This window comes from Panthera tigris, chromosome F3, assembly GCF_018350195.1.
Source record: "Panthera tigris isolate Pti1 chromosome F3, P.tigris_Pti1_mat1.1, whole genome shotgun sequence".
NCBI classification, from domain to species: Eukaryota; Metazoa; Chordata; class Mammalia; order Carnivora; family Felidae; genus Panthera; species Panthera tigris.
The window spans coordinates 63,525,374-63,541,124 of NC_056678.1; the positions used below are offsets into that span (position 1 = coordinate 63,525,374).

Below are 15,751 nucleotides of genomic sequence, written 5' to 3' on the forward strand. Positions count from 1 at the left end.
ATTCACATTGCTTTAAGCAAAGCAGATGTAAAAATATCCTTTAATGATTATGAAAAGCAACAAATTTCCATCACTGTGATTTCTCTTAGTGAACCATTACCCAAAATTGTTTTGCTTAATAAACACAGAGTGGCTAGGGGTGCCTGGGGGGCTCAGGCGGTTAAGCGTCTGACTCTGGATTTCAGCTCAGGTCATGATCTCACGGTTCGTGAGTTTGAACCCCACGTGGGGCTCTGTGCTGACGACACAGAGCCTGCTTGGCATCTGGTCTCTCTCTCTCTCTCTCTGTCCCTCCCGTTTGCTCTCTCTCTCTCAAAACAAATTTAAAAAAATAAATAAATAAACACAGAGTGGCTGGCATTGTGCTCAGTGTCAGGAGTGGTAATAAAAAAGCATCGGACACTTTCCTGCCTTTAAGAGGGTTATGGTCTAGATGAGAAGGCAAGCCTCTTAGATCCAACAATTAGGAACCAATACAAGAAAGAATTGTTTTTAAAAGCCAGATTGTGTAGTGTAATAAACACTTTATGAAGCTCTAAAGGCTCGCCACAATCATTTTTTCACAAGAGTGGCCCCAGGCTGTTCCTTCTGCATAAAGTTGCTGGCTTACAAAGCAAGAGAATGCATTTGAAATCAACCCTATTTCCCTGGTCACAAATCAATGAACCATGACTCATGAGGCAGGCCATCTACATAAGATTCTACATAAGAGATGATATATGCATGTATATATGCGCACACACACACACACACACACACACACACAGTCAGATATTCTTTCTATCCAGAAAGTCTGAATGAGCAAATGTGTGAAAAAGAGTGCCGTGGCATCGCTGGAACTGCCACCAAATCGGGAATGACGACAAGCCACTATGCTAATCTCTGGGAGGACCAGTACACATTCCAGGCTATGAAGCACAAGCCCAGGGGGACTATTTGGCTGTTGAGCCAGGTTCCTGCACCTCTTCAATGCTCATGTATCTTCCAGGAAGACCCTATTATTTAAGGTTATCCTAACAATCCATGCCATATACATGATACCACTAACAAATTTTTTATAAGAGACCAAGAAGGGATAAAATACCCAAATATGGGACTATATCTAAGAATACATAAAACACTCAGAAAGGGTTACTGTATCTAGAACACATAAAGTGTTCAGAAGGAGGGGGAGAAACATCTCTGAGGCAGGCACACAGCTACAGCTCACATTCTCCTTATGTGTGTTACGTTATGTATGTATCTGAAATAGATGAAAAGACAGCGTTAAATGTATGACTTTGTCTTGAGGGACAGGCAGTGAAAACAGAAAATATAAAATAAATAGTGTTCCAAAAAGCAGGCATCCATTTCATTTGAAAAGGAAATCTCAAACAAGAACGAAAAGAATATGGTTGGGGCACCTGGGTGGCTGAGTCAGTTAAGCATCTGACTTCAGCTCAGGTCATGATGTTGAGGTTGGTGGGTTCGAGCCCCGTGTCGGGCTCTGTGCTGACAGCTCGGAACCTGGAGCCTGCTTCAGATTCTGTGTCTCCCTCTCTCTCTGCTCCTCCCCCACTCACGCTCTGTCTCTCTCCCTCAAAAATAAATAAACATTAAAAAAATTTTTAAGAATGAAGATAATACGGTGAGCTGACATTCACAGCCATCTGAATCAGAACGAGGCTGTTCTTAATGGGAAATTGCCCCCAGGAAGATCACAAATGACTCTCTCCTGTTATTCAGAGATAACAGAGCAGCATCTAGAATAGTATTGCAATGTTTAATGGAATTATAGATAAGGTAAATATCATTTTCCTGCCTTTTTTCCCAATGTTCTCTTTCCTCCCCTCTTTAGAGTCACTTTCTTATCCCACCTTGCACGAGCCTTGCTGAGCTATTTGTCCCTGTCCCATGTTTTTGACATCATTTTAGTCTATTCTTTCATTTACTCCCTCCCTCCCTAAACAGACTATCCTATGAAAGCAGAGAAAAAAAAAAAAATCAACATTAAATTTAACTAGATTTTTTTTTTATTAATGTATCAGACCACACTCAAAGTGACTTGAAAGTCTGAGAAAAAGTTATTTCCCACCACTGCAGCTCCAAACCGTAGTCAAAGAAAGGAGGAAAAGACAAAATACTTAGAAGAAAATAGGTTATGAACACCTGGAACTAAATAAAGGGAGTAGAGGGAGTTACTAAGTTGGAGGCAAAAACTTAAAGCCAAGTCAAAAGAACAGGAAAAGGTTTGAGCCTCTGACAGGATTATTGGGATCACAAGCATTCTTTCCTGCTGGCCTGTAGCAGGAAGTCAGCAGTTATCCAAGAGTGAGTCTGCTTTGGAGAAAATTATTTCAGCAGCTCAACTGCAACGTGATTAAAGAGCATAGGAGTGTGGGGTGTGAGGAGGTACGAGGCTGAGACAAGGTAGGTTTATTAAATAATGGTATCCTAAATGGTCAATGGCTATGTCTACCTTTTTAGATAATCAAATATTTCATCAAATACATATCCAATTATAAAATGAAACAATATGGCTTCTGTTATGTCTCATTTACACTAAGCCAAACCTTGAAGCTTTAGAATCTCTGTATTTCTTAAATTCCAATGCAATCATATAGTATCAATTAAGATAATTTCTGTCAATGAGAAAAAGCCTACATCCTTCTGCACAAGAAATGATGCTCCTCACCTTTTTGATGAAACTGTTAGAATATTTTATATTGACAAACGGAAGCAGAAACCAAGCATGAGGTCATTACTTCTTTCATTTTCATTTTAGCGAGAACAAAAAGAACCATCCAGCATTTAGGAACCAAATATTCTTGTCCCATGACATAGTTTATAGCTATCATGATCAGATTAACTTCCTTATCACCACTGTTAAAACAAGAAAAAATGAAAAAGGATGTTGTCTCTAACTACTGTTACCTAATGAAGTTCAGGTTTATCCTTACTGTTCCTTGACATAAAACACCAAGATGTGATAAATCAGTAACTAGGAAATAAAAAATCCAAACAGAATGTGACAGATAGTCTCAACAGTTTTCCAGAACATGAGAAAGACTGTTTATTCCAGAACATCAAAAGGTTGGGGGCAGCGAGAGGAAATCAGTAATTCTCCAACGGCACTTTCTACAGCAAACTAAAGAGAGAGAGCTCTTACAAACGCAAGAAATATAATGTGTATATTTAAAATAAAAACACCATTCATCTTCCTTTGTAGATATAATCCCTTTAAAGCTAGAATTATTGTTCTCTTCCCTAGAAAAACGTTACTAACCATGATTTCAACCCATGGCTTGACCACTGCTACTTCTAATATGTGTTAAATGTACTGTTTTAGTCAAATCATAGAGAAGTTATCTGGAACCTAAGAAAAAGTACACAGCTATTCGAGTGTTAAAAACACCCTTCTGTGGTAGCTTCCATAAACATATACTTGAACACGTTCACTTTAACACCCATCAAGTCTCTCCACAGAGCTCCCACATCTCACGTCTAAAGTTTAGCTTTTTCTTCCCACTTTTAACATGACGGTGTCTGACACTAAGGCAAAGACTTACTTCTCAGCAGCCAATACAGTTGGAACCTTGCTGAAACCCTGTTCTCAGCTGCCCCCTTGCTGCTGGAAATGAACTTTGAGGCTGGTGCAGTATAGAAATACACCAATTACGTCTGAGAGAATAAGCTGGGCACAAGGAACTTTGTGAAAGGGCAGAAATCATGAGATGCCATTGGTGAAGTATGCCAAATCTCCCAGTGTATTTGATTATCAGCTAAAAATATATGAAATTTCTTATTTCTCTAATCTTCAAGTGTCAACGTGCTCAGATTCTAAACTTCCAAGCTACTAGATATTCATGCTTTAGGAAAAGAATTAACTGACAATTTTAGATAGTGGTGACCATAACCAGAGAATGAATTGTTTGCTCTCCTCTTGGCACAGGTTTATTTCTAACAGTGCCCCCTCAACATTCTTTAAAAAGGAAGGAAGGGGGGCACCTGGGTGGCTCAGTCGGTTAAGCGTCTGACTTCGGCTCAGGTCATGATCTCACAGTCTGTGAGTTCAAGCCCCGCGTCGGGCTCTGTGCTGACAGCTCAGAGCCTGGAGCCTGCTTCGGATTCTGTGTCTCCCTCTCTCTCTGACCCTCCCCCGTTCATGCTCTGTCTCTGTCTCAAAAATAAATAAACATTTAAAAAAAATTTAAAAAAAAAAAAAGGAAGGAAGGGAGGAAAGAAGGAAGGAAGGGAGGGAGGGAGAGAGGGAGGAAGGGAGGAAGGAATGAAGGAACGAAGGAACGAAGGAACGAAGGAACGAAGGAACGAAGGAAGGAAGGAAGGAAGGCCGGCCTAGGATACAAACCACCCAGGAGTTCTAAGTCATTCATGTGTTCCTGGTTTCACACACAGCACTGTTAACAGAGATTCACATGGCAACTCCATGAAAAATGTATTTTCATTTTATAGGAAAAGAAGATAGAAAGCATACAGCCACGCATCTTATTTCCATTTAGTCTAACATTCGTAACATCGAAGAGTACTCGTGCACCCGTTTCCTTTTGCATCGACTAACACATTCTTCACCAACAGAAATAAATGTCTGATGGGGAGGGAAAAGAAGAACAGGAAGTCTTAGGGACATAAATCCAAACATTCCACATCGATATTACTGACCCACCCACGATTCACCTTAATCCCACATTTGGGAAGTCTGTTTCTCAATTACCAAAGCAGGACTACCACCACAAAGCCTCAACAGATTTTTGTTTTTTAATATTCTTACTTACTTTGTTAATAATCAAACCATATGGATGCAGGAATGACAAAGAATAAAAATCAACAAGCGGTTTATATTTTCTAAACTTGTGGCCTGACATCAATCCGCGTTCGTCTTCGCAATGCTGAACAGCTCAGAAACAAGCACGTGTGACAGAACTGAGATAGACTGTTCCGGTCATAATTTCTTTAAACGGCTTTCTATCTCTCACATCTTTTTACCTCCTGTGGTACTCAGCTCAATGCCCTGTACATAACAGGTACTCAAAACCATCTTCTTTCTTCTTTCAGAGTGAACTTACCCTTCGAAATGACACAACATAGAACGTATCTCCCCTTCTGCGGATGGCTTCAAAGAAGTCTTGATAACTTCTGGGTGACGCATAATACACTTGCAGCTCACTCCCTGAGTTCCTGCTGAAGGAAGAACAGGCCAAAGTGTTCTTAAACCAGAAAATTTCACCTCCTCTCAAAAATACTCCCCGTGCTAAGGCCATGTCTGAATTGTAAGAATTACTCTCAACCAAAATAGTAGCAGCATTCGGCAGTAATTTTTATAATAACGTTCTGAAAAGCCCAAGGTCAGGATATTTATAAGATCCAATTCACTAAAGCAAAAACTCTCATTTCTGAATGGAAAGCTCTAAAAAAGCACCACTCAAGTTCACTGCAGAGCATGTAAAAATAATAAAGAGTATCAGAAAATAGATTTCTGCATTGGCTTGCATGATTTTAAATTTTTGGTAACAGACATTAAATCTTAGGGAAGTTATTTTTCACTGCTCTGTCAAATCTGTAAGGCGTACTTGTCTATAAGGCTGTGTGAAAAGTGGGAAGAAGGTAGGATTTGGAAACAAACAGACCTGGCTTTGAATTTCGTCTCCACTCCTCAAGTGGGTATTCTTAGGGCAATCGACCCCTGAGCAACCTCAGTCTCCTCATCCATAAAATGAGGATAACCACGTAAACCTGCAGGATTGTTACTGGTCAGAGACGTTATATATGTGAAGCACCGAGTAAGGCCTCATAGGAGTCACTCAACAAATGCCAGCCACAGATACAGGAAGTACCACGTCAGTGCCTTCGTAACATTATTAACTAAAATTATAGTACCTCAACCACATCGTAGCCCCAAAAGATACACTCATATGATAGAGTGAAAGAGAGAGAAAGAGAGAGAATCCCAAGCAGGCTCTGCACTGCCAGTGCAGAGCCCAACGTGGGGCTGGAACCCACAAACCGTGAGATCATGACCTGAGCCAAAATCCAGAGTCAGACGCTTAACTGACTGAGCCACCCAGGTGCCCTGGCACAACACAGCTTTCTTGAACAACAGGTAGCCCTTTGGGACTGTGCTTCAGGGCCATTTTAGACAGTGAAATCACACACACACACACAAAAAGCATAAAAATGTGAAAAATATGGCATTAAACAGACTTCAAAAAGAAACCTGTTTACAGTAGGAGCTGAAGCAGGAAGGCGCAGTGTGGTCTTGTTAACTGAGCCTCACCTAGGACCATCTATGCACACTTGCAAACGGCTGTAAAGGCATCTTGAGTATTGGGGCGCCTGGGTGGCTCAGTCGGTTGAGCATCTGACTTCGGTTCAGGTCATGATCTCGCGGTTTGTGAGTTCGAGCCCTGTGACGGGCTCTGTGCTAACAGCTGGGAGCCTGGAGCCTGCTTCAGATTCTGTCTCCTTCTCTCTCTGCCCATCCCCCACTTGTGCTCTGTCTCTCTCTGTCTCTCAAAAATAAATAAATAAATGTAAAAAAATTTTTTTTAAAAAGCATCTTGAGTATTGATTTGGGGGCACAAATACATTTTAGTGAGTAGGCTGACTGACTCACTGATACAGAATACATGATTAATTCATTTAAACCACTTTTTTAAAGACTTTTTTTTAAAGCAGTTTTGGATTCACACCAAACCTGAGGGGAAGATACAGAAATTAAAAATATTTTTGACTAGTAACGAAATAATATGCCATCATAATGATGCATCAAAAAATGAACGTATTTTTAAATATATATATAGTAAATGAACGAAATATTCTGATCACTAGGAGAATTATTAGTCACTATACCTATTTGAATTATCTATTTCTACATGATAACACCGTATCTCCCGATTTGAAACATTCGTGATTGCCAATATACTGCTCACTGCCATTTAATAGAGACTCTCAGTTAACAGGATAATAAACAGCTTTCCACTTACACTGGGCATATGTTCTCAGGGCCAGGTACCCGGTCTGACACACAGCTGGTGCTCAGTAAATGTGAAATTAATAGTAAATAAATTGTGAACTCTATGTCTGTGGGAAAGCTACACACAGAATCTGAGACCCTCTACTTCCATTTCAGTGGCACTGTCATCAATATATCACATCAGCACCATCACCAGCTTTCAAACGTGCCAAGGACCATGCGAAGTGTTTTAAATAAATTACGCGATTTGATCATCCACTCTGTGTGGCCAAAACTGTGTAGATGAGGAAACTTTAAGTTCACCTGTTTGATCCACAGAGCAAGTGAGTGGCAGAGATGTTCTGAACTCTGTCCAATTCAAAAGCCAACAACTCAATCATAACACTATGTTGCCTCTGGTAACATTGTTCCTTTTAGTTGGATGTGTTTGGTCCAAACATTTCGACCTTAGATACAGCACTCCTTCCAGATTCCTTCAAAAGCTTAAGTAGCATCAGTGTAGTGAAAAATGAATTTTCAGTCAAATTGATTTGAGTGCCAATTCTGCCTCTTGTTGGTTCTATGACTCTGGCTTAGAAAAACTAAGTGACTTGCCCAGTTTTTCTCCATATAAAATAAGGACTGTGATATCTACACTCTAAGTTATTATACAGATTTTAAAATAAAATGCATGGAAAGCACTCAGCAAGACACCTGGCACATTCATAAAATAACACTCCCTACCCCTGGCTCATGAAATAGATGCAAATCGAGGACGAGAGTTATGGATGTTTACATTGTACAGCAAAATGACGACTGAACAGCATTCTGACTAAATCTGTATTTAAGGAATCTGAGAGTTACCCTCTTGAAATTCTCTGGGTTTACTCTGACCACTCAGAAGCAGTTTGGTGTGTGAACTAACAGAAAAGTCACTGATGAGAACAAGTGTAATTAAGACAGAAGAGAAATGTGCCTCTCAACTTTACTAAAATACTAGGTATTTGGAAGTTCTTGGCTTTCCACACTTTCTTACCTGATCCTAGTGGTTTCTGTGTATTGGACAGCCATGAGCTGAGAATTTGAGCCCTGTTCCAGAGCACCCTGGAAGAAAAAAAAGATTTAATGCCATATAATGAAATTAGATGAAGATCTTCCTATATTGACTCACTCTACATTTACTAAACTCTCATTAAAGTATTCATATACCGGGGCACCTGGGTGACTCAGTCAGTTAAGCATCCGACTTCGGCTCAGGTCATGGTCTTGTGGTTCATGAGTTTGAGCCCCACGTCAGGCTCTGTCCTGACAGCTCGGAGCCTGGAGCCTGCCTCGGATTCTGTGTCTCCCTCTCGCTCTGCCCCTCCCCTGCTCATGTTCTGTCTCTCTCCCAAAAATAAGTAAACGTTAAAAAAAAAAATTAAAGTATTCATATGCCTTTTTTTCATGAGTATTCTGAGAGATCAGGTTCACATAACTAAATACCGACAGAGAGATTAGAACTCTTCTGGTCACGCTCTGGGCTGAGAGAAGAATCTTAAGGAGATTAAAACGTTAAGGCATTTTCCCATAAAGTTTTAAAATACAGTCCAAAAGCTTAGTTCAACTACTCTAAGTTTTATGACCAAGTCATACAAATATTACTGAACACATAACAACTTGTTTGTCTAAAGTAATTATTTTTCCAAGGCAAGTTCCTGAAGTGTGAAAGGTTCATAATGAAACTGGATCCTATTGTTCACTGAATGAAACACAAAGATCTTCTCGCCAAAATGTACCTATGGACGAAGCATCACTAAAGAGATTTCGGCGATGACTTTTCTGGCCAGAGAACAGTCCAATCTGGAACCATGAGTGGCCCACATATGCTCTACTGGGGACCTGTCTTCTTTCAGCATCTGCCTGGCACGGAGCCTTCTTCTATTCCTTGCCGGTTTTATAGACTCATCTTCTGAAGTCTTTTTTAAGGGGATCAGAGTTCAAGGGCACGTTACCAATTATTATGTTAGGAAGTGACCTTATTATTACCCTGTCAAAAGCGGCTTAAGGAACTGTTTACTCAGAAGACTATTAGCATTTGTTCATTACTGTATCCATCCATCCATCCTGCAGTAATCAACTTTTATAGAGCACTTACGACAGGCACTGACTGGGAAGACAGACATGTGGAAACAATACAATGTGATAAATGCTAAAATAGAAGAACATACAAGGAGTTAAAGGGGAAAAAAACAAAGAGGGAACAATTTTGTTTAGTGGATGGAACCAATATGCAGGGCTGAATACTGGGCTAATTTCTGAGAGTAAAATGCCAAAGGTCTAATTTTATGAAAATCTAATGTAGGGGTTACATATAACAGGTGTTCAATAAATGCTTATTTACTTATTTATTTTTTAATGTTTACTTTTGAGAGAGAGAACTCTTATCTCATGGGCTCATGAGTTCCAGCCCTGCGGCAGGCTCTGCACTGGAAGTGCTTGGGATTCTCTCCCTCCCTCTCTCTCTCTGCCCCTTCCCTGCTTGTGCTCTCTCTCTCTCAAAATAAAGAAACTGAAAATATAAATTTGACATACCCCTCAATAAATGCTTATTTATTTTTAACGTTTATTCATTTGGGGGGGGGAGGGAGGCAGAGAGAGAGAGAGAGAGAGGTGGAGACAAAGGATCTGAAGCAGGCTCCAGGCTCTGAGCTGTCAGCACAGAGCCCGACGCGGGGCTCCAACTCATGAACCGCAAGATCATGACCTGAGCCGAAGTCGGATGTTTAACCGACTGAGCCACCCAGGTGCCCCTCAATAAATCCTTATCTAAACAAAATTTTTAAAATATCAACAAAATGAAGGGTGCCTGGGCAGCTCAGTCGGTTGGGAGACTAACTCTTGATCTTGGCTCAGGTCATGATCTCAAGGTTCGTAAGATCCAGCCCTGAGGTGGGCTCTCCACTGACAGCATGGAGCCTGCTTGGGATTCATTCTCATTCTCTCTCTCTCTCTCTCTCTCTCTCTGCCACTCCCTGACTTGGGTACTTTCTCTCAAAATAAACAAACATCTAAAAAATATGTATTGATAAAATGAAAAGGAAAAAAGAAAAAGAGATACACAATAGTAAACTTACTGATATGTTTTCAAGTAGTAAATAAAGCCAAAATTAAATTATAGCTAGCTGATAAAAACAATGTTTAAAATTAACAGATTAAATATCTGGTGAATTTTTTTAATTAAATTTTTGAAATGTTTTTATTTATTTTTGAGAGAGAGAGAGTCACACACAGACAGAGCATGAGCACAGGGAGGGGCAGAGAGAGGGGGAGACACAGAATCGGAAGCAGGCTCCAGGCTCTGAGCTGTCAGCACAGAGCCTGAGGCAGGGTTTGAACCCGTGAACCGTGAGATCATGACCTGAGCTGAAGTGAGATGCTTAACTGACTGAGCCACCCAGGCGCCCCTGGTGAATTTTAATGTTTAATTATTTTGAGAGTAAGAGCATGAGCAGAGGAGGGGCACAGGGAGGCAGGGGGGAGAGAGAGAAGGCAAGCAGGCTCCTTGCTACCAGCGCAGAGCTCAACCAAGAGCCAAAACCAAGAGTCCGACACTTAACCAACTGAGCTACCCAGGGGTCCCAATATCTGATACATGTTAAATGATTTTGCTAGTTTGGCACATTTGAAATTAACACAGAAGTCTGAAAGAAACCAGACTTCTTTCTCTAGACTCAGAAATGAGTACACAGACTTTCCCTGTTACAGAGACATTAGAAATAAAAATTAGACGTGCCATTTAACCTAAGATTTAGACCAATTAACAAAAGAACCTCTGAAAGGGGCGCTTGGGTGGCTCAGTGGGTTGAGCATCCAACTTCAGCTGGGGATATGATCTCACAGTTGGTGAGTTCGAGCCCCACATCAGGCTCTCTCCTTTGTCTCCCTCTCTCTCTGCCCCCCCATTCTCATTCTCTCTCTCTCAGAAATATTAAAAAAAAAAAAAAAAAAAACCCTCTGAAAAACTGTCCAAGAGGCTTTTGCATTTTTAGCTACACAAAATTTAACAAAAGGTCATAATTAGCAAAAATATGACACATTTACATATAAATGATGTTAAAATTTCAATTACGTGTAGATTTGTTTTTCCCTTTAGTTCTACCATTTTTTTGCCTTATGATTTCTGAAGCTTTGATACTATGAGTCTATATATTCAGAATTACATCTTCTTGATTAAATGCTCCTTTTATTTTTATTTTTATTTTTTTAATTTTTTTTTCAACGTTTTTTATTTATTTTTGGGACAGAGAGAGACAGAGCATGAACGGGGGAGGGGCAGAGAGAGAGGGAGACACAGAATCAGAAACAGGCTCCAGGCTCCGAGCCATCAGCCCAGAGCCTGACACGGGGCTCGAACTCACGGACCGCGAGATCGTGACCTGGCTGAAGTCGGACGCTTAACCGACTGCGCCACCCAGGCGCCCCTAAATGCTCCTTTTATAATTATGAAATATTCTTGTCTCTTACAATATTCTATCTAGAAGCCTCTGATTAATACAGCCACACCAGATTTCTAACGCTTAATATTTGCATTGTATACATACTTTCCCACACTTTTATTTTCCATGTGGCTTTCTATTTAAAATGTTACTTCATGTAAACAGCATATACTTAGGTCTTTCCTTTTACAAAATCTAGTTTGACAATCTCTCCCTTTTAACTGATGTGTTCAGCCCATTAAATGGAATTACTAGTATGGCTGGGTTTAAGTCCACTACCTTGGATTATATTTCTTTTTATCCTATTTGTTCTTTATTCTTTTCCTACCGTCTTTTGGTTAAAATACTTACTTTTTAGTATTTCCTGAATTGTATTTCCTGAATTGGCTTTTTAGCCTTGCTTCTTTGTGCTAGTTTTTAGTGCTTGTGTTAGTGTTTAGTAACACAGTCTACCTTTAAATATTATTTGGACAATATAACTTTATAACTCCATTTACCATTCTGTATTCTTATTGTCTTATATTTTACTGCTACAAAAGCTATAAACCCATAAAAAACTGTTACAAGTTTTCCTTTAAAAAGACAATAATCTTTGGGGCACCTGGGTGGCTCAGTCGGTTAAGCGTCCGACTTCGGCTCAGGTCACGATCTCACGGTCCATGAATTTGAGCCCCGCATCCGGCTCTGTGCTGACAGCTCAGAGCCTGGAGCTTGTTTTGGAATCTGTGTCTCCCTCTCTCTCTGCCCCTCCCCTGTTCATGCTCTGTCCCTGTCTGTCTCAAAAATAAACATTAAAAAAAAATTTTTTTAAGACAATAATCTTCTAAAGACATTTAAATATACATATATACATAAAATACTTTTATAAAAAGGCCATTTATTTCTAATAGATAATTTACCCATTCTGGTGCTCTTCCTTCCTGCTAATCTGGAGTTGTGCCTGCTACCGTTTCCTTTAGTCTAAAAAATTTTTAGTAGTTCTTACAGTGCAGATCTTCCAGAGACAAATTATCTCAGCTTTTATCTGTCTGAAAATGTCTTTATTTTACCTTTTTAAAAAAAAAATTTTTTTTTTAAGACAGAGAGAGAGAGAGAGAGAGAGAGAGAGAGAGAGAGCGAGCACGAGCGGAGGAGGGGCAGAGAGAGAGGGAGACCCAGAATCCCAAGCAGGCTCCAGGCTCTTAGCTGTCAGCACAGAGCCCAACGTGGGGCTCGAACTCACAAGCTGTGAGATCATGACCTGAGCTGAAATCAGACGCCCATCCGACTGAGCCACCCAGGCACCTCTATTTTTCCTTCATTTTGAATGATATGTTCACTAATTTGCCCCTTTGCCTTTTCTAGACTCACAATCTAGAAAGAGTAGAAGTATGAAATGGGACAAGCCAAATCAAGGATATAATGCTTAAGAGATCACAGAAATTTCAAAGAAATGTCAATTTGTCAAGTTTACAGAATATCTTATCTAGACTAGTGGATCCTTTTAAGCATCTGAAAAGAGTGGTTGTGAGGAAAAAGAGGTTGAAATGAGGAAAGACTAGGCAAACAGTTATAACTCATTACACTAAGAAAGAGAACCAGAGGAATTCTTTGTATGTTTTAGGATTGACAACAGCATAAGCAGAATGATCCTTCTTCTGACCAAGAACTTCTTTTATCCTTGACAGATTCATCCTTGTCATTCGTTTCTCTGGAATAGCTAAGTGTCTCATACTTCTGATCGTTATCTAAGCTCATAACAGACAGATATATACCCAAGATAGCAAAGAGATAACACTTGAGATTAAACCCCAGGTCTCCTCATGTTCAAAGGCTGTGAAATAAAAACAAAATTCTCTTCTTTACGTTAAAATTCCTTCAAGATTAGGGGCGCCTGGGTGGCTCAGTTGGTTAAGTGCCTGACTCTTGATTTCAGCTCAGGTCATGATCTCTGGTCCGTGATGGAGCTGAGTCCACAGGGGGTTCAGCACTGGGCATGGAACCTGCTTAAGATTCTTTCTCTCTCGCCCCCCACCCCCTCTCTCTCAAGTAAAATACAGTAAGATAAAATAAAATAAAGTAATAACATTCAATAATTAAAATTAAAAATATAAATATAAATCGGATCAAGTCCCTCCCCTGCTGAAACCTCTCAATGCTGTCTTCTCAAACCTGGGATGAAATCCCAAGTTCTCACCATAGCCTATGAGGTACAAATTAGCCTCTGCTGCCTCTCTGATGCCATCGTCTACTATTCGACCCCTAGGCATTGCAGTCCAGCCTTACACACTTCTCGATGTTCCTCAAATATCCAGACTGTTTTCCTCCTAAAGATCTTCATATTTGCTGTTCCAGTTTTCTGTAAGCCCTTTCTCTAGATTTTCCCTTGGATCTTTGCATTGTTTACGCCTTCGTTTTTTTCTATTGCAAAAGCAACGTTCTCACCAAATCCTGAACACACAGGAAAACGACATTTGCCTCACCTACTGCAAGGGAGACTGTGAAAGTGACAAGAGTTTTAGCCACCTGAACACTGGCTAAAGTCTAGGCGAGATCCCTAAAACATTCTGCATAATCTTCCAAGCTCTCTCTTCCCCCACACCCAAAGCTAGAAGCAAAGAATTTCCAGTTATTGAGGTCACAGAGTAGAAAGAATCTGGATTCCCTAGCCATTGCTTGAAAAGAAGGCATTCTAGGGGCGCCTGGGTGGCTCGGCCGATTAAGCATCTGACCTCGGCTCAGGTCATGATCTTGTTGTTTGTGAGTTCCAGCCCCATGTCGGGCTCTGTGCTGACAGCTCAGAGCCTGGAGTCTGCTTCGGATTCTGTGTCTCCTCTCTCTGCTCCTCCCCCACTCACATTCTCTTTCTCAAAAGTAAACATTAAAAAAAAAAAGACATCCTAGAGAGCTGTATCAGACTTTGTGTGGGTGAGAAACAAATTTTTATTCCATAAGCTACTGAGATTTTGAGGCTAGCGGTTACAACAGCTAGCATTAATTACCTTGGCAATACCTTACTCAAGTGAAGTCTCTTTATTTATTTATTTTTTTAATTTTTTCAACGTTTATTCATTTTTGAGAAACAGAGCATGAGTGGGGAAGAGAGAGGGAGACACAGAATCTGAAGCAGGCTCCAGGCTCCGAGCCGTCAGCACAGAGCCTGACGCGGGGCTTGAACTCACGAACCGTGAGATCATGACCTGAGCCGAAGTCGGACGCTCAACCGACTGAGCCACCCAGGCGCCCCAAGTGAAGTCTCTTTAGAGAAGCCTTCTCCAACCATTCAATCTAACATAGCCACTTACCTCTCAATTTAACCTCTAATCTCCAACCCTATTTTTTCTTTAGAGAATTCTCTAACTTTGAATATATTTAAATATTTATTTTTTCTTTTGTGATGAGAACTTTAAACATAGACTCTCTTACTAACTTCCAAATACACTATGCGGTATTATTAACTATAGACATCATGCTACATATTACGTCTTATAACATATTTATTTTGTAACTAGGAATTTGTACCTTTTGACCGCCTTCACCTATTTCACCCACCCTGCTACCCCCCAGTCTCTGCATGTGTCCTCTGTATCTAGTTCAGTTTTTGTTGGCTTTTTTTTTTACAGATTCCACATATAAGTGAGTTCATGTAGTATTTGTCCTTCTAAGTCTGTTTTCAACTTTACGTGTTTGTGCGTATCTCTCCCATCAAAATGTAAGCTCCAGGAAGGCAGGGATTTTATCATACTGACTACTGTGTTCCAGAATCTAGAACCCGTAGCCGGCTCATCATTACTACCATAGGTACTAATGGTGGGGAGCTTGTACTGTGCCAGCTGGTAGTCTCAGCACTTCAGAAGCAATAATGAATACTGGATGAATGATGCAATGACCACACACGGTGCTGTGGGGTAAACCATGTTAACCTGGAAGCCCAACCGGGGTGCCTGGCTGGCTCGGTCGGTAGAGCACGTGGCTTCTGATCTCGGGGGTTAGAAGTTCGAGCCTCATGTTGAGTGCAGAGATTACTTTAAAAAAAAAAAAAAATACGGGAGCCCAACTAAACAGGCTGTAAATAAGAGTTGTCATTAACCTGGAGCCCCACGTGTGTAAGTTCCAAACGTCCTCCTTGAAGATGTGCCTCCACTTTCAAGCTGTCCTACGTCTCAACACCCTCTTCTCGAAAAGCTCTCGGAAGACCGGAGATGAGCAGTACCTTTTATCCTACCATTTGCGCCCAAATCATGCGACATACATGCCCATGTAGAGGAAGCCCTGGCTTGAAAATAAACGTGAGGGAGAGAGCAAGAAGCAGCTCCTGCCCGAGCAAGAACTGCTCGCGCTGTGG

The 15,751-nt window shown here is 40.7% G+C and overlaps 1 protein-coding gene across 5 annotated transcripts in view; it reads right to left on the reverse strand.

The window, feature by feature from the left end:
- ATF6 (activating transcription factor 6) overlaps nt 1–15,751 on the reverse strand; it is a 201,820-nt gene that overhangs the window by 111,856 nt on the left and 74,213 nt on the right. For 3 of the 5 annotated variants that reach the window (XM_042975597.1, XM_042975598.1, XM_007093048.2), the window contains exons 13-14: nt 7,986–8,053; nt 5,064–5,178 (exon numbers count right to left, since the gene is read on the reverse strand). In XM_042975597.1, the coding sequence (XP_042831531.1) occupies nt 5,064–5,178; nt 7,986–8,053 (183 nt within the window). Of the gene's footprint in view, nt 1–4,335; nt 4,586–5,063; nt 5,179–7,985; nt 8,054–15,751 lie in introns of those variants that run through there. The other 2 variants (XM_042975599.1, XM_042975596.1) reach the window with 2 other exon arrangements.